The sequence below is a fragment of the Armigeres subalbatus genome, chromosome 3 (genome assembly GCF_024139115.2).
Source record: "Armigeres subalbatus isolate Guangzhou_Male chromosome 3, GZ_Asu_2, whole genome shotgun sequence".
Classification (NCBI taxonomy): Eukaryota; Metazoa; Arthropoda; class Insecta; order Diptera; family Culicidae; genus Armigeres; species Armigeres subalbatus.
Genome location: NC_085141.1, coordinates 305196095 through 305211601, shown reverse-complemented (window position 1 = coordinate 305211601; position 15507 = coordinate 305196095). Strand labels below are relative to the sequence as shown.

The window sequence follows — 15507 nt, the reverse complement described above, 5'->3', positions numbered from 1 at the left end:
AAAGTCGACCTTTCCCACCTTCCGAGGACATAGGGCGTGGTAAGGCCACCTGGAAAGCCGGCAATGCGCTGGCACGATACCATGGTGTTCTTCTAAAAAAGCGAGTTACGATGTTCGGTGCTGCAAGGACACGCAGCTAACCTCGAGGGTGCGTTGTGCACTGGCCCCCCTTTGAAGCATTACTTTCTGGTTGTACCGAAGGGACGATGGGCTTGGCGGCAATAGAAACGGTTTAGCGGGTCGGGGATGTAGTCCTGCCTCCCTCGTTTGCTGTTGGAGGTGGTCCCTAAGCCCGCACTTCCTGGACCCAGGATGTCTGTTGAGCAGATTCCCCCTCCATTGCTTAGGGAGAAAAAAAAACACTCCTCCTTGGTATAAGAATTTCCAAGGAGCTAACAACGAGCTCCATGAAATATATCGCATCGGTACTGAAGTTCAAACATAATTTTTGCTTCTTCTTATGAGTTCCGAATTCGTTTTTGTACAGAGATCTGATTTCATTGCGTTTTGGCATTTCTGAATCTCACCTTTACACAGAGTTCTAATCAGTCAGAGGGTTCAGCAGATCCACCAAATTCGTATCCGCTTCTTTCCTAATTAATCAGCGCTCTGGAGCTTGAAGATTCATGTCGTTGGCTTCGAAACCAGCCTAAGATTTAGTTACGTTATTAATTTACTCCATTGACTCCATCCAAATGGAGCAAAAGATGGGTCATCTAAAAGCAAATTATAGTCGTTCCATACTCTTCTGACCATCACTCATAAGTATTAATAAGAATAGTAAGAACTACAGCACAGTGTGGTAAATCTTATTCCGTAATGCACCACGAAAAAGTGTCTACCCAGCATCACAGGCTCCGTTAACTGCCTGGCTAATTGTTTCACCCCCAGGCCATTCATCCCCTCGGCACGGGTCGCCTGACACCTTGGGATTCAGGGTTAGGGACGTCATATTGTCAGCTTCAGTGGTGTACCGAACCTGGCGATATGACCGGATTTACACCGTCACGCACTACTTCAGAGTATCCATATCCCAGCGTAACGGGATATGGCGACGATGGACAACACTTCTACCGGAGCAACTCGGTTAGGATTCCGCGTTGCTATTTCTCAGCAGCGAATTCTTAGCTCATTCCAAATCCACGTCTTCGTTGACGCCAGCAAGTCAGTCTACGCCAGTGTTGCTTAGTTTCGGATTGAGTCTGAGGACGGAATTACAGTTTCTTTGGTAAGCGCGAAAGCCAAGGTAGCGGTCCTGAAGTTAATGTCCATTCCATGGTTGGAGCTCCAAGCGACCGTATTAGGGACACGGTTGCTTACCAATGTTATATCTATGCACGACCTTCCCGTTATGCGTCCTGTGCTGTGGACCGATTCGCAGACAGTGCTAGCGTGGCTACGTTCCGATCCCGAAAATATCAACAATTCGTTAGATTCCGTATAGCAGAAATTCTGTCCACAACGGATGTACAGGAATGGCGAAAAATTGACACTGACAAAAATGTCGCAGCTATGGCAACGAAATGGAGTAAAGGACCTAGGTTTGACAGAAGAATGGAATCAAGAATGTTTCTGGCCCGAACAAGAGGTGTTGCCGTATACCACAAGTGGAGAAATTTATATCTCGTATGTATCCACGTTGAAAAAGTTTCATTAGATCAAGTCGAAAAGTTTAGCAGATGGGAGAAGATGCTTCGCGCAACACCATATGTACATCATTTCATCGTAAGTTTTAAGAAAAGATACGTTATGAACAGCTGGAATGATAAGTGTTGAATAAGGAGGAATTGGCAATCGCAAAGGTATCTGGGGCTGTACAAGCAAGCGCAGCAGGAATGCTATGGAGTGGAAATTAAACAGCTTGGGGGAGAAGATGAAGAAAAGCGGTCTCGCAAATCGGCGATATCCAGAACTAGCCAAATTTTTAAACTCTGGCCATTCTTGGATAAGTTCGGTATATTACGAATGCGCGGAAGGATCGATGCTGCACCCAAAGTATCTCACAATTTTAAGGCAACAGTCCGCAGCCACCTTTCTTCTGACAGACAAGTTCCACCGCCGTTTCCGACACGCAAATCGTGAGACCATAGTGAATGAGATGCGACAAGAATGCAAGCGCTGATCACAAAAGTAGCAGGAACATGTAGTTACTGCCATGTTAACAAGACTGTGCCGCGAACACCTCCAATGGCCCCGCTGCTAAAAGTTCGTGAGACACCTTTCGTGCGGCCATTCACATTCGTTTGTTTAGATTATTTTGGGCCAGTTTTGATGAAGGTTGGGCGCAGCAATGCAAAACGATATACTGCACTCTTTACGTGTCTAAGTGTTCAGGCGGTACACATGGAGATTGTGCACAGTATGTCAACAGAATCTTGCATTCAAGCCATTCGTCGTTTCGTGGTCCATCGGGGGTTGCCAGTTGAGTTCTTTACCGACAATGGGACCAATTTACACGGAGCGAACAATCAGTTGCAAAAAGAGATAGAGCAGAGAAGAAAACGGTTAGCCACAGTCTTCAGCAACTCAGCAACTCGTTGGTCATTCAACCCATTTGTAAGTAATAATCAATTATGCAGTCTGTATTGCATTGTATTCTAACCTAATAAACTTACAGCTAAAGCATAGCCCACAAATCACCTGTGTTTCAAATTTGTTCGGGAGTTTAGGTGACAACAATGTACAGGGAATGTCCAAAATAACTGGGATAGGCGAATTTTTGGCATAATTGTACCGGAGATATTTCGGGTTTTTCGAAGGTAGCAACCGTGAATTTGTAGTGGGTATTAGGATAAGTTGTGGTTAAAAACACACAAAAAATAGGGCTCTTTCTGATTGGAACCGTATGTTCAAATTCGAAATCGGACAAGAATCAAGTGAGATATGGCCATTTGTTTAGAATCGGTACCGATCGGGAGCTTTAAAAGGGATCAGGCCACAAATTCATTTGAATCAAGTTTTTTGACCGATCTTTCATAATTATTACATCCCAGAAGTCTTCTCATACGTCAAGAATGAAAAACCAATTAAAAAGACGGATCCTGAAGTCGCTGGGGTGCCCCCGGGGAACCCGTAGAGGGGCCATTTCAGTTTTTGCGCCAAAATTGGTCATTTGACGGTTCGTTTTTCATGGTTTTCTATCAGAAAGTGAGGTATGAATATAAAATGGACCACTGACGATTTTGACCGTTTCCGGGACCTACGGATTGTTCTTGGGGAACTTGTAGAAGGGACATTTCACATTCTGCGCCAGAATAAGTCATTCGAGGGTTCTTTTCTCAAGGTTTCGGTCAAGAAGCGAGGAATAAATATTTAATGGATTTATTAGCGATTCTGATCACTTCCGGAACCTATGCATTGCTCCAAGGAAATCTGTTGAAGGAGACATTTCAGTTTTAGCGCCAAAACAAGTCACTGGACGGCTCTTTTTTCATTGTTTTCTATCAGGAAGCGCAATATGAATAGAAAATGGACCTTTGACGACTCTGACCACTTCTGGGGCCTACCAACTGTCCCTGGGGAACCTACACATTTTTTTTTACCGGGATCTCAGCAAAATGTTGAACTTTTACCGAGATTCGCACAGCCGTGCCCCAGTAAACATGTTTTTTGCCGAGATTTCTGTCAAAATTGCTGAAAATCAGCAAATATTTTGCCGAAAATCAGCTAACAAACGTCGTTTTTGCTGAAATATCGGTTTTTTATTTTGCTGGCGCACGGCTGTGCGGATTTTTGCCGAGCTGCAGAAATAAAAACTAAGTGTGTATAGAAGGGAGTATTCCAGTTTTTGTGCCAAAACTGATCATTCGAGCGCTGCGCAATGGGAAAAAGTTGTCCATAACGCGAATAAATTCAATATCTCGGTTCGGTACTGGCGGATTGCGCTGAAATTTTGACTCAAATCGTAGAACTTTCTGGGGAATGCTTTCTGGAAGACCTTGGCCGTTTGGGCAATAGTTATAAAATAATAGCCAGAGGTGAATTAGCCAAGAGCTGAAAGCCTCTTTAATAACGAAAAAAAAGAAAATAATAGAACGTGGGATCATATGAGCAATATTATAGCTTCTTTAGTCGTGCGGTGGGCAAAAATAACTCCACTCGATTCCCTGGAAAATTCCAGATCAGACTAGTAATGTGAGGTTATTAGTAGGAAATTTGAGGAATATAAGACCGAGGGGTAAAATCAGCAAGATCTCAATTCCCAGCATTGTGCAGTAGACAGAGCTCACATTTGAGGTCAAATGTGATATGTTTTGTCGATTTTTTGTTAGTCCGAACTTGACGAATAACATAACAAATAAGAGGCATTAGGGTAAAACTAGGTCTTGCAGCTTCGTGCAGTGAACTTAACCACTAGAGTGGGGCGTCATGATCATTTTTTCAAATCAATGGTTTTTCGAAGCAATTCAGGGTCCTGAACAACCGTGCAGAATTTGAGACCGATTGGTTGCTTCCTCGCTTTCCGCATCGCGTTTGAAGTTTGTATGGAAATTAGTATGGGAGAACGTATAGTTTTGCATTTCTTCTACTAGAGGTTTCAGTTCATCGTAAACCAAGTGGCACATTGCGTTAAAGTATAACCCAAAGGATGCCGCAAAACTTTGCTGAAGGAGGCACGTTGGTGGAACATCCACGAAAAAAGTTATAACGCTTCGAAGATTGAGTCTACATTGAGCTGATGAGCCATGGATCTTTTTTAAAGAAGCCCAGTTCAGCAGCTCACTTTGAATTGATGAAATCATTGTCAAACACGCGCCTAGAGAAACTCCCTCGAGCGTACGCACTCGAGTACGCACGCTGTTGTATTTTGTACAGCACAAACGAAAATACCAGCTCGCGGTACACAACACAAGCGAGCTTGTATGAGCATTCCAGTCCAGTACCGCGCACGTGCTGATCGTTTATTATTTGCACCTCAAGCACCATCAAGCCAAGCGACAGCACCATCTAGCCAAGCAACAGAAATCATTTCTGCTGCAGAGAGGAATAAGAAATACACAAGCAAAAATAATCTAGCTTGCCGTCTATTTCTTAACCCATACCCACATACTCGGCGCTACGAAGTACGAACGGACACACAAAAGATACCTAGTACTCTTGTAGTGCGGTAGCGAAAAAAACGTACCAAGCAAAAGATCCGAAGATCCGAACAACTCTCAGTTCCGCTCATGTCGTCGTCCAGCTCGAAATTGCTGTGACATGGAAGCGAGAGCTGCGCTACCAGCTCAGATCCGTGCGACACGGATCTCGATTCGGATCAGTCGCGACCCATTCTAGCGAGCGAACCGTGTGGTTCAAACGAACCGAACTGGGAGCTGTGTCTTGCACGGAGCGGATCTTTTGCTTGCGACGGGTTTTCCCGCCAGCATACTGCTACATGTGCACTCTGTTTGTTTGTAGCACCGTGCTCTGTATTTTTTACTCTCTTGTTCTAAGCTCTCGCATTTCGGGAACCAATATAGATGAATGGGCTCGCTTGTATGAAAATGTCAACTACGCATGGTTATACTTGTGACAGATATATGATGCGAAAATCACTGTACAACATAAAATCATATATCTGTCACCCAGAATCACGGTGGTATTACCCAAGCAATGATGATTCTACGCTGATACGTACCCTGCTCTGCGCCCGTTGTATACAACGTTACAGGTACAGTGCAAAGCAAATTTGAATGCAAGCAATGCTAGTAACGCAAACAATGGCGCCATCTGGTTGCGGTCACTACCCATCATTGACATTAAAACATAATAAGAAAAATGTCCTTTTTCTTGTTGGAATATGAAAGTGACCAATTAACGTGTTCGTCGGCGATATTTTTTTATATTCCATTTTTTATCAAACTACTTATTTTAGAAATTTATATTCCACATCATTTCACTAAATTTACTAAATGATTCGTTCAGTAGGCATATATTTATAAAAATATTGTAACTGTTTGTCCTGGTTATAATTGATGACCTTAAATCTTTTTCTTTTGCCATTATCAGCTTTTTTGAATTCTGATTTTCAGACAAGTCTGGAACGCTGATCTTTTTTCTTAGTTTCTTGTAAACATTTCTTATAAAAAGGAAACGTCAACATATTTTCTATTTATATTTGAACTAATTATTTCCCAACAATTAAATGAACATTTCATCGCCTACAAGAACACTTCTTAAGTGTTTTATATTTGATTATCGATCAAAAAGAATTAGAAAATTTATTTGTGTAAGTAATACCTAACAGCACATATATGTCTATCAATCCTGTTACTAATTTTAGCATAAAGTGTCCAGACTTCTCGGATTATGCAGAACTGTACTGGATTCAGCCTGCTTGATCCGAATTGCCCGGAAAATGTCCCGCATTACCACATGATGAATCTGTAAATTCTGGATAAGCTATGGCATTCGTAAGAAATTGGATTTAAAAAAATGGTCCAGATCCGAAAAACCAACCGAAAAAAAGAAATCTGGGACACTCTAGAGGGTCTACTGAACTTGGAGAATGGAGGTTTGAATATTTTTGAGCATCTAGGCCATTTCCGTATATGTACTGAAAAATCAACGAAAATTGAAATAATTTGTCAAACTCTGAATAACGCAGGAATCTAAGAAATGTGAAGTATTTGATTACCCGGGGAATGTGGGAATATTAAGAACTTGTATGATTTACGGAGTTAAACGTGTCTGAAGATATTCTGTAAAGTTAAGGTCATGGCAATGATCCAATCGAAGCTCTAGAATCTAAGAAAATGGGATATCAGAAAATGTGAGAAATCCTTTTGGAGTATCCTTAAATCAGCAAAGATCTACAAAGTCAGGAAAACGCCTTCAAAATCCGAAGAATGAAAAATTCACAGTGATTGTTCAGATTGTACACCTACATTTTTTTTAAATCACGATAATAAAGAATATAATAATAAATACTTACATATTTTGTAAGACAACGGACAATGCCTGGTAGACTAGTTAAGAAAGTTTTGCATATCGAAGAATTTCCACGATTGGAGCGGGAACCGTTTTTTATAGGGATTTTTTTTGGGCGTAAATAGGGATTTTGCGTTTTTTGTCCATCCCAATAATCATAAAAAAGCTGTACATATTGGTAAAATAATTTTGATAACGACAAATTAACTTTTTGGCAATTATACAGATAGCAGTGTTTCTTTACATCAATCGAAAATTCACCAAGTGTGTTTTGAACAACAAAAAAAAAAGTTTAAAATAATCAGCAAAAGGCCGGATTTTAACGAAGTATGTATTTACATTTTAATAATATATTTACAGGTCATGTAAAAATGGAAAATTAATTTTTATTATTTTGTAAGAAAAATCTGTATGAAACACAGATAATACAATAGTAACACAGCGAATGGTAAAAAATATGTCTGTCATCCTGCTGCTGTAAGCGTACAACATGGTAGGTGTATCACTGTACAGAAATCATATGTCTGTCGATAGTATTAGAAGGGTTATACTTGTGACACATATATGATACCAATATCACTGTACAGCATGAAATCATATGTCTGTCACCCAGAATCACGCTGGTATCACGATAGCACGATGATTTCCGTACCCTGCCCTTCGACCGTTGTATTGTACGAAACAGAACATAATTTGTTGTTTGAAATGTCAAATACGTCGCTTGACATATGAAATAAAAACAAACATTTGCAAGCTGACTGAGTAAAAATCGGTTTTTCTGCAATTCCGGATGATATTTTTCACAACATTGCCAAAATAATTATTCGTAAGTCCATTATTTACTACAATTATGCTCTGAAGATGTCTTCCTATTGATTAGGCCAGTTCTTGGGTTGTTTCCGGGAAGATCTACCGTCTCTTTTGTTTGTATTCTATGGTTTCAGTTCTGTATCGTGTCATTTCGAACATTTTGTGAAAGGATCCCAGGGGTTTTAATTGGAATAAGGTCTGGGAATTGGGAAGGATGCGGGATCTTTGATTTGCCATTAGTCAGAATGTTTTGTACCGTTGTTTTGCACAAATTCAAAATTGGATCTGTAGTGTTTGGAGAGGGAGGGAGGAGAGGAGAGGAGGATCTCGTGGAGGTAAAAGTGGAGTGCAGAAATAAACGGTAGTCAGCGTGAAGTAAATAAGTGTTTGAAAAACCCGGAGTTCCGTTCCCGAATAAACCTGTTAGTGGTCATTCAATAATGACATCACAGGTTTTTGTGGGAGGGCTAAAATTGTGTGACAATACATATACTAGGTATACAAAAAAGCGTGGCAGAGGGAGGAGGGGGGTCTAGAAATTTCAAAAAGTAGTGGACGTCATATGGGTCATTCCGCGCCAAGTGACCGAGCACGTGCAATTAACCTATTAAAAAATAATGAAAAATACCTAGCACATATTAATGTTGGTCCATTATTTTGAATAACCATATGACCATGGTGATTGAACCGCCCCTTCGACCAGAAACCCCTCCCTGTTTTTGGAGCTTCTTAAAAAAATGCTATTTTCAAATATCGATATCTCAGCCCCCGATAAAGCTACAAGAAACTTTAATACCAGTTTTCCGCTTGAAGTTTGATGAAGTTTTTAGAAAAAATGCTTTGAATGCTAAGCAGTGTTGCCAACTATATTATTTTTCTCACAAAATGATAAAAAAGCATTTTTCTCAAAATACGTATATTTGTTTCATCGATTTCTCAACGGATTCGAGCTTAACAGACTTTTTCCAGTCCGAAACACTTATCGATACAAAGTAAAATGCGCCGTTGCTGAGATATGGCAGCTTTAGTAAATTTTATTTGGGTCATTCCGCGCCAAGGGACCGAGAAAAAGTGAAAATCCAAATTGTTTGAAATTCAATCCAAATCCAATCTAAAACCAATCCAAATCCAATCAATGGAGGAATATAAAGTAATTTATTATGATTCGCTCAATATAACTCACTTTTTATTAAATTTCTAAAAATCAATTCATTTTGCACCTTGTGGGCTGCAAACAATATTGGATTCTGCTAGACCCACCTAGCATATCCAAAAAGTTTGGGAACCTCTGTACTAAGGAATTAAAGAAGATGGGGCTCGAAAATGTATCGGCCACTCCTTATCTTCTCTTATATATAAAAATGAAATGGTCTGTGTTCGTATCCGTATAACTCGAAAACGGCTGGATGGATTTTTTTCATTTCTTCAGCAGAAACATTCGTTATAGTTTCCGACGGGTTTATATGATATTTCCTAATGCGAAAATTACGAGTAAAGTTGAGCAAATCGTGAAAAACTAAAATTGTGATTTCTATGCGAACTTTGCATGGGCAGTTCGGAACGCACATTCTCGCCTACTATGCAGGACAACGTCTGCCGGGTCAACTAGTTGATTATAAATTTGTGTTCTGACATAATTATCAAAATTTTATTATCTTCAGACGAATTTCAGTGTTCAGAACGCTTAGTAAGGAACATGAAAAAATGCGTTGACACAAAAGGTATTTTGTGCTGCCCCAATCTTAAGAGGGGTAATCCCCTCCAACAAGAAATCGTACAAAAAGTTCAGAGGTGGCATTGCGCATCTCGACTCGAAACGAGCATACCATGCAACAAGTCATACGAAAGAGCTGTCGAAAAGAGATGCGCAATGATGCCCCATGGATTAAACCATAGAATAGAGTGATTAACGTCTGCATTTCTGCTAAAATACCTATACCTTATACGAAGAATTGGAAAACTTTGACGTTTTCATATCGATGAATGAACTGCTGACGCGAATTCACAATTTATTCAAAAAATATGGGTAAATACTGTGTAATACTCATGAAGAACTATAGTGACAGTTTATGATTTCTAATTTTGATGAAAAATATAGTTTTGAAAGCGGTAGAATCAGTTTCAAAAGAAGCTGTCAAATAGATACAACGGTGGAAAGAAAAGATGTGTGTCATCTTGTCACTGTACGCGTACAGCGTGATATGAAAATCATTGTGCGGAAATCATATATCTGTCGATAGTATTAGAAGCGCGCGCGAACAAGGCATTGATTTACTGCACCCAGTATGAAGAGAAAACTTATGACACGTGATATGGTTCATATACATATCAGAGATTAGGGACTGAATTATTCAAATTAACGATTTGAGAAACGTTATCAACAAAATGTAACTTAGAATTATGAATAGAAAATAATGTTGAGTTAGTTTTTGTATAGAAATAAATGTGATGGTTCTAAATAAACTCCTAGACTTCAAAACTATACGGTCAGAAAAAGCGTAATAAATGTTATTACATAGTTTAAAATTGTCGGTTTTTCAATAGAAATTATTACAGTGAGTAGCTTAACATTTTAAAAATTTCAAAGTGAGGTAAATAGATGAATGATGAATGAATGAATAAATTAATGAATGACATAAATTTTTCAAATTTTTGAACAATAATTAAAATAATAATATTAACAATTATGTTTTAATATATGTAGCATTGAAGAACTGAAGAGCTGATCCAAGGAGCTGACTCTTTTCAATGAGCTGAACGGATCAGATCCGCTCACTGAAATGAGCTGTTTTGCCCATCTCTAACGTGATTGATGATAAATTGAAGCCGCTAATAGCAAAAATGCAAAAAAGTACGTTTTCCCATACTAATCTCCACGTAAATATAAAACGCGTTGCGGCATGCAAGGTCGCAACCAATCGAGCCCATATTTTGCACAGTTGATTGGGGTCCCAAAACGATTCAGAAAAACCTTGATCTCACTTGATCGGACGAAGTTTGCGTTTTTCCATACAACTGCGCCCCACTCTATTAACCACCTTTGTATGATTCCCCAGAAAGTTCTACGATTTGAGTCAAAATTTCAGCGCAATCCGTCAGTACCGAACCAAGATATTGATTTTACTCGCGTTATGGACAATTTTATCCCACTGTGCGCTGTTTTCCATGGTTTTCGATCAGGAAGCGAGGTTTGAATATAAGATGGACTTTTGACGATTCTGATCGCTTCCGGGACCTACGGATTGTTCCAGAAGAGCCTGTAGAAGGGGACATTTTAGTTTTAGCGCCAGTTTAGTTATTCGACGACTTTTTTTCATGCTTTGCGATCATTAAGCGAAGAAATGAATTATTAGCGATTCTGACAACTTTTGGAACCTATGGATTGCTCCAGGTGAACTTTTAGACGGGGACATTTCAGTTTTGACGCCAAAACTAGTCAGTCGACGGATCTTTTTATCATGGATTTTAATCCGTAGGCGAGGTATGAATATAAAATGGATCATTGACGATTCTGATCGCTTCCGTGACTTATGGATTGACCCAGGGGATCCTGTATGAGAGGATATTTCAGTTTTAGCAGTAAAACCAGTCATACTGCTTTTGGCGCTAAAACTTAATGTCCCCTTCTACGGGTTCCCCTGGAGCAATCAGTTGGTCCCGGAAGAAGTATATTCATACCGCTTCCTGATAGAAAACCATTAAAAAAGAAACGTCGAATGACTAGCTTTGGCGCAAAAACAAAAATGCATCCATCTGCAGGTATCCCTGGGGCAATCTGTAGGTTCCGGAAGCAATCAAAGTATTCAATGATCAATTTTATATTCATACCTTGCTTCCTGTTCGAAAACCATGAGGTACTAGCCGTCGAATAACTAACTTTGGTGCTAAAACTGAAATGTCTTCTTCTACAGGTTCCCCGGGAAGTCGTCAGAGTCGGCCAGAGTCGTCAATGGTCCTTTTTCTATTCATACCTCGCTTCCCGCTCGAAAACCATGAGGAACAAGCCGTTGAATGACTAGCTTTGGCGCTAGGACTGAAATGTCCCCTTCTACAAGTTCCCCGGGACAATCCGTAGGTTCTAGAAGCGGTCAAAGCCATCAATGGTTTATTCTATATTCATACCTCGCTTCCTGATAGAAAACCATGAAAAACGAACCGTCGAATGACTAGCTTTGGTGCTAAAACTGAAACTGAAATTGAATTCTTATGAGTTTCAGCCATTAACGACGCAGCGGAGAACAACGTCGAGTATGTGGGATGAAGTCGACGGAACGATTGGTTCGACAAAGAGTGCAGACAGATTCTGGAGGAGAAGGACGCAGCGCGGGCGGTCGCGCTGAAGCAAGGAACCCGGCAGAACGTGGAACGTTATAGACGGAAGCGGAAACAGCAGACCCGCCTTTTTCAGGAGAAGAAACGCCGCCTGGAAGAAGCGGAGTGCGAGGAGATGGAACAGCTGTGCCGTTCTCAAGAAACACGCAAGTTCTATCAGAAGCTCAACGCATCCCGCAAAGGCTTCGTGCTGCGAGCCGAAATGTGCCGGGATAAGGATTTGAGCATCTTGACGGACGAACGTGTGGTGATCGAAAGGTGGAAGCAGCACTACGAGGAACATTTGAATGGCGCTGAGAGTACAGGCAGTGAAAGTCCAGGCAACGGAGGAGATGACTACGTCAGTTCAGCGAACGATGGAAGCCAACCAACCCTTACCTTGAGGGAAGTCAGGGATGCCATCCAACAGCTAAGGACCAATAAAGCAGCTGGTAAGAATGATATCGGAGCTGAGCTCATCAAGATGGGCACGAAAAAGCTGGCCACTTGCCTGCACAAACTGATAGTCAGAATCTGGGAAACTGAACAGCTACCGGAGGAGTGAAAGGAAGGGGTTAGTATAGACCGCGTAGAGCTATGGAAAATTATGGACGAGAACAGAATCGCACCGGGGACTAAGACAAGGTGATGAACTTTCGTGCCTGTTGTTAAGCATTGCGTTTGAAGGTGTCATGCGGAGAGCCGGGTGTAACAGTCGGGGTACGATTTTCAACAGATCCAGTCAATTTATTTGTTTCGCGGATGACAAAAAGCCGCTTGGTGCGGTTTAGCTGAGCGCCGACCAATTGTCCATTAAAATGCCGTCAGTGCTTGCATCACATGGGATGCGCAGGATTTTAATTTTTGAATATTCTTAAGACACTTTGTGTAAGAACAACTTATAGACAACAAAGAGACACACCACATCGTGCACACTGTTGATTCATGAAGCCATACCATTGCGACGCTGTTACTACTACTCCGCATCCACAATGCTAAAGATTTTCCAGAATACTCACCCAGCAACGTGTACACGATCCCAAACACCGCGATCGTGGTCCACAGTAGCACCGAAACCGTCGAATTGGCGGCAGTCGTCGTTGTGCAAAGTGGATTTTCCATTGCATTCTGCAAAATAACACGAAATAAGTGAAAACACAACTGTACTCGCTCTGCAGCTAGACATCACCCCTAAGTAACCTTCCCAGGTCATTACCTGTATCAGGAAAGGCCATACAATCGAGTTGTCGATTTTGGCATCCACAGACGCTCCGGTGCTGGCGTTCCGCAGCAGAAAATACCGCCCCTCCTCGTGTCGGTGATGCATCCTGCTGACGACCTAGATTTCTTTCCGCCCTGAAGCGCAATAACACTCCTGCGAAATCTCGACGCTTTGTTTCCCCCCGAATGTATGCAATATCTTCCTCTGTCAGCCGTCCATCTTCATGACCGCAGCATCTGTATCTCTCGCACTCAGAAAATCTGTTCAGTTAATCAGCAGCACTATTGTTCTGCGAAAACCCTTGAAGCGTTATCGCTATTCACTATCTCAGGAACAAGCTTTTCCACTCGACGCAAACGATAGTGTAGTGCAGGCTTGTTTATCTTCGCAGCATCTTTATCGCTGCCTTTCGCTCATCCGCGCTTTTTGCTATGCAACACGCTTCCACGAACATACACAAACACCAACGAATGTTCTCTCTTCAATGTCGAGTCAGAGCGCGCGATTTTCTTCCAAAACATTCACCTCGCACGTGTAGCATAAAATATGACTCCCCCATAAACACAGCTTTTCCTTTTTATTTTGACGCCAGTTTCCCCCCGGACCAATGGTGGCGAATCGACGAAATGCGAAGGAAGGAAAACAAAACTCAACCACAGTCAACTTCACTACGCTTCCTGTTTGCTCCAGCGCACGGCGTTTGACAGAAACGGAAAGGATATCGATTTTCCACTTGCTCTTGGCACAAACACAGCCTTTTCTGCGCTCCCCCGGGCTCCCACTGGAACCCCACTTGACAGTGTTTTGGCAGATCCCATATGAAGTCTTTACTCGCTTTGTCGCTTGGCGCACTCCTCCCTGCCTCTGGTCACTGCCTTATCATTTCCTGTCCTCTCTACATGGGCAGCAAATAGTTTATCACATGAAGTGAAAATTTGGCTCCATTTAAAACTTGGTCAAGGATGCACGTTATGACCCTAATTGCAACGACTTTTGAAACCAATTTGATCTAAATCTCGTTTTGGTCCTTATATCTTGGATTGATTTCTTTGTTCGATATCAAACCGCATCATCGCTTTCATATTTTTGGTATTTGAACACAATACATTTCAAATTTGTTGCAGAAAGCTTAGAAAACTGAAACTTTGTAAATCAGACAATCTTAAACTAAATCGAGGAACTGTAAAAAGTTTTACAAAACTGCAAAAAACCTATATCACATCCGTTTTTTCTTCGTTTTACGACGTTCTCTTACATCAGTTGCCTGCCATCACAGATTCCTTCTATTGGAAAATTTTCCCTACACAACAACGTTTCTACACCTACGCGAGGAAGAACGATTTTTGGCCGAATGACGCACTACTCGCATTTTGTAACTAGAAATTTCCTCAAAATGCGACCGCAATTGTCCTTAATTTCGTTTCGGATCTAGTGGCAGCAGCAGTATAAAATAACTGTGCAAAAAACAGGGTGGGGAAATCCTGTTTTTCATTCGCACTAACCCATCGCTGGTCGCTATGATCGAAGACCACCAACTGACTGACGACTGACAGACACCGATATCCTTGCTGCCGAGCTGGTGAAAAGGGGAGTCGAGTTTTCCACTCCTTGTTTTTGTCCTTTGTACCAGCGCACTATAGGATTTCGGGCGGTCATTAATCGAAAATGTCATGTCTTCCGAATTATTTTAAAATATTTTCTCTCCATTGTCAATACTCTAATTAAGAGAAATTCTGAATTTGAAGTCTCTAGGTGCACTAGTTCCAAAGATATAAGGTGGCAAAGTCAGAAATGGGTAAAAAAGTTAGCAAATTTTCTGAAAAAATATTTTATTTTCAACTATTTATTGAAATATTTTTTAAATGTTTTTTCTTCAATGTTAATACATCATTACAAAGGTTATTGTATAAGCTTTTAAATGGTGTGCAAAAACTAATGGTTACACTGTGAAAAAAAATTGAAAAAAATGCGGAAGCAATATTTTTTCCAAAAACGACGCTATTTTCAACTTTGATAGTGAAGAACTTTTTTCCTCAGGAATCCCCAGGTTCTTTTATGATACACATCAAGGACAAAGCTTCGACTAAAATGTCCTGAAAGAATTTCTTGCCAGTATTTGCAATTAACAGAGTTAAGTCACTCTGATTTTTTTTCATTTGTTTTTTTACCGTGTTTTGCCTCTCTCGTACTCCAAGGTTAATGCTCATTCCAAAAACGAATGTTTGATAGAAGGCCCGGAGACCCCTAGTGGT

At 40.9% G+C, this 15507-nt stretch overlaps 1 protein-coding gene across 2 annotated transcripts in view; it reads right to left on the bottom strand.

Annotated features, from left to right (window-relative positions):
• LOC134220617 (transmembrane protein 198) overlaps positions 1-14789 on the bottom strand; it is a 36487-nt gene extending 21698 nt beyond the window's left edge. For both annotated transcript variants that reach the window (XM_062699716.1, XM_062699717.1), the window contains exons 1-2: positions 13250-14789; positions 13053-13161 (exon numbers count right to left, since the gene is read on the bottom strand). In XM_062699716.1, the coding sequence (XP_062555700.1) occupies positions 13053-13161; positions 13250-13360 (220 nt within the window). In that variant the 5' untranslated portion in view covers positions 13361-14789. The remainder of the gene's footprint in view (positions 1-13052; positions 13162-13249) is intronic.
• Positions 14790-15507: the final 718 nt, after the last annotated feature.